The sequence below is a fragment of the Anas platyrhynchos genome, chromosome 7 (assembly GCF_047663525.1).
Source record: "Anas platyrhynchos isolate ZD024472 breed Pekin duck chromosome 7, IASCAAS_PekinDuck_T2T, whole genome shotgun sequence".
Taxonomy (NCBI): domain Eukaryota; kingdom Metazoa; phylum Chordata; class Aves; order Anseriformes; family Anatidae; genus Anas; species Anas platyrhynchos.
In genome coordinates, this window is record NC_092593.1 from 28284333 (window position 1) to 28287753 (window position 3421).

The window sequence follows — 3421 nt, forward strand, 5'->3', positions numbered from 1 at the left end:
GTGTTATCTTCTTGGGTCAGGGGCTAGCTAGCTAGCTAGCAAACTGTCTTCCAAATTTAGATGCAGATATATAACTTCTTATTGTTAGTCTGATTTGCTTTTGCTCTCCAAACAGTACAACGTTTACCCCAGCTGACAAATTGAAGGTGATCCAGCAGACTTTTGAAGAGATATCTCAGAATGTACTTGAGAGTCTTCAGGAAGATTTTCTGTGGTCCATGGATGACTTATTTCCTGTTTTTCTCTATGTGGTGCTACGAGCCAGGTAGGTGCTAGCAGTGGTATCAGACAATAAGCTGAGCATAGGCTGTATGAGTACTCATTTCTATTAAATACTCCTACTTCTCATTATAGGCCTAATTATTATCTTTTTATAACTTAGTACATTTTATGTTTTGGTTGTTGGCTTTGGGCTGAATAAATTTTAGAGTTAAACTGAAATGGATGTGACCTCAGAATAAGGCTAGGAAAAAGCATAGTTTTTGCCCAATGTTGTGTAGTCTTCACCTTTTTGTTTTTTGTGTCTTTCCCACCATGTACAAGGATAAGGAATTTGGGATCTGAGGTGCACTTAATCGAAGACTTGATGGATCCTTACTTGCAGCATGGGGAACAAGGCATCATGTTCACTACCTTGAAGGTATGGAAATTATTCAGGGTTATTAATTTTTTTCTTGGTTGCTTAAAGTTGCTTAATTCCTAATGATCAGTTTGGGAAAATTCTGTGATCATTAGGTTTTAACTTTGATATTCTGGTCACTGTTTTAGTTAGGATGAACAACGAAATTTAACATAAAGCTTAGGATAACAATTACAGAAACTGTGAGGACAATGGTGCAATTTGCAAATGTACTTTATTCAAATGTCATACAAGGTGCTGTTGACTATTCTGCATGCTCACTTGTATCATGTTTGTCCCCTGTGACTTAAACTTTATTCCAATTTTTATGAAAGGAATAAAGTGATTCCTTGGAGATGAACCATTCTGATGATATTTAAGTCAAATACCACATCAGGATGCCACAGGAATTCAATTTTGCAAGATAAATGGAAAAAAATACATGATCTAAATTCTCTACATTCTAATTTGTATTCTTCTCTTTATAAGTATGGAAAAGGGGAGAGTCTTCTCTGGTAGTAACCCATTGTACAGCTAGGACCACTGTAGTTGAAAGTAAGCTCTTTTGGTTCATGAAAACTGTTCAAACAAGTGAGTTTCATGACAAGTCAGGCGTGTGGAGCTTTTCTGTGGAGTTGTTTCAGGGGAAGGCTGTTAAACTGCAAAATGAAAAATCATAAGCTGAGCTGCTAGCTGAATGTTGTTGTTTTCTGTTTGTACAAACTGGAAATAAAGTTTGGTGCAGAGTTTTCATCCCTGTAACAGTGCTTCAAGAAGGATGGTTTGAATTGATTAAACTTTGAGAATCTCTTTATTTAGTAGAAACAATCTTACTTGGTGTTACCTGAAACAATTATATGAAGTTTCTTGTCATGGCTGACCAAATGCATATTTGATCCAGCATTAAGGAGTGGTTAGCTATTAGCAACAGGTCAGATGTAAAAGTTAAGGTCAGGGCATTTATCTAGGTGGTAGAAGCTTTGCTTTTCAGTCTGTGTGTTTTTGAAATGTATGAATCTGTGTGTCCTTGTAGTGTAAGAACTACATTTCATTGTACACTTTCATTTTTGGGTCCTTTTATCAAAGGGTGAAGAGAGTTGTTAGCAGAAAATTAACTTCACCTTAGCAAAGTCGGGAACCAAATTACATAGAGTTCCAGATCATGCTGTATTGCTTCATTAGGAGTTGGACATAATTTGTAACTTAAAAGCTCCTGTTCATTTTGCTTGTTTACTGCATCAGAAAATGTTTTACAGTTTTACTGTATTGTACCTTCTTCCAGAAGGCCTAGTCCTCATTTTTTCTCCTATCCAACAAAACAAATAAACCTTTTTGTGTATGATGCTTTTATCAGCTTGCTGAAAACTAGAATATATGCTAAAATGAACTTTGTTTTAATTCAGGCATGCTACTACCAGATTCAACATGAAAAACTTACCTAGACCATCGTTTACGGCCTGGCTGTTTGGGTGGAACTTCACTACAACTACTTCGTTTCCCTGAAATTGCACTTAAAATAGAGAACACTGTTGCAGTTCTCTTGTTACAGATCAACATACTCAGTTGTTATTTTTGAACTTTCAATTTTAAGATTGGAAATATGTGAAATGTTGATGAAGACAGAAGCTTGGTTTGTCGAGTACTTGCTAAGAGATCTCTTCCTATTCTAACAGATCACTTGCTCCTTTTAAATTAACAATAGTACAAAAAGGCATGGCATCTACATAGAGTACATGTGAAAGTCTGGACCGCATGGCTTCTAAAGCAGTAGGTTTATTTTTGTTATTCCTGGTTTGTCAGCAGAGATGTTTACAGAGAATGAGTTGCACCACAGAACCATTCAGTCTTCCCGAATTAAGTTTTTAGGTTTAAGAATAGAGACATGTTAGTATTTATAATGGGCATCCTATAGTGTGTTTTGGCTGTAAAGATTTTGAAGCATCTGTTCGGAACAGTTGCTGAATGCAGTATTAATGTGCTGTTTTAGAAGTAATCACACTATTATGGACTTCCCTGTTTACTAGAATTATAAATATAGAGGCATTCACCATGCTTTCTGTTAATGAAATGAATAAAGAGGCACTGACAAATTCAAATTTTGGCACTGAATTTAAATGTTCAATCTGACTGTGTTTAGTTCCATTACTCTGAGGTCTAACGACAAACTTTCTATAGAAGCTCATGTGATAGGAGAATCGGAACGTGCTCTTGAATAAGCTGACAATGGATTATGTCTGAGACTTTTGCTTGCTAACTTATTTGGTTATTTATATGTCAGGGTGAAAGAAGTCCACCTTGTTGCATTTTTGAATATGTAAAGGACAAATAATTTTCCTTGGGGTGGGTTGTGTGTGCATTTTTCTGTGGTTTATGGTTAACCTTATTTATATGAATACCACTAATGGATAATTTGGGTATTGTAGGTGCTGTTCTTTACCATGGCTGACACAAGAAAGGGGGGGACCAATTATAGAATATTATAATGGTTTAAGTTATGTCAAACTACCATAGATAATGCTAATCATATTTTTGAAATAGTAATCACGGCTTGTGTATTGCTACTTAAATGGAAAGAAACGTTATGTCTAAAAACTGTTTTGAACAGTGACTGTAACGTAGCAATTTTCATAATAAAGTAAAAAAATGATTGGTCTTTCCGAAATTAATCTTAACTTTGTTGAAGAAAGGGAGAGGAGAATTCTAGCAATGAGGTACCTAAATCTATTGCTATACTTCTCATATTTGCAACAGAATATAGAGATGACAGACCTCTTCACGTTTTCAATTATACTGAATAATATG

The 3421-nt window shown here is 35.4% G+C and overlaps 1 protein-coding gene across 7 annotated transcripts in view; it reads left to right on the plus strand.

Annotated features, from left to right (window-relative positions):
- The window catches only part of ALS2 (alsin Rho guanine nucleotide exchange factor ALS2), a 216680-nt gene extending 213399 nt beyond the window's left edge, over positions 1-3281 (plus strand). For all 7 annotated transcript variants that reach the window (XM_072041083.1, XM_072041084.1, XM_072041085.1 and 4 more), the window contains 3 exons: positions 116-265; positions 544-640; positions 2023-3281. In XM_072041083.1, coding sequence (XP_071897184.1) covers positions 116-265; positions 544-640; positions 2023-2061 — 286 coding nt within the window. In that variant the 3' untranslated portion in view covers positions 2062-3281. The remainder of the gene's footprint in view (positions 1-115; positions 266-543; positions 641-2022) is intronic.
- Positions 3282-3421: the final 140 nt, after the last annotated feature.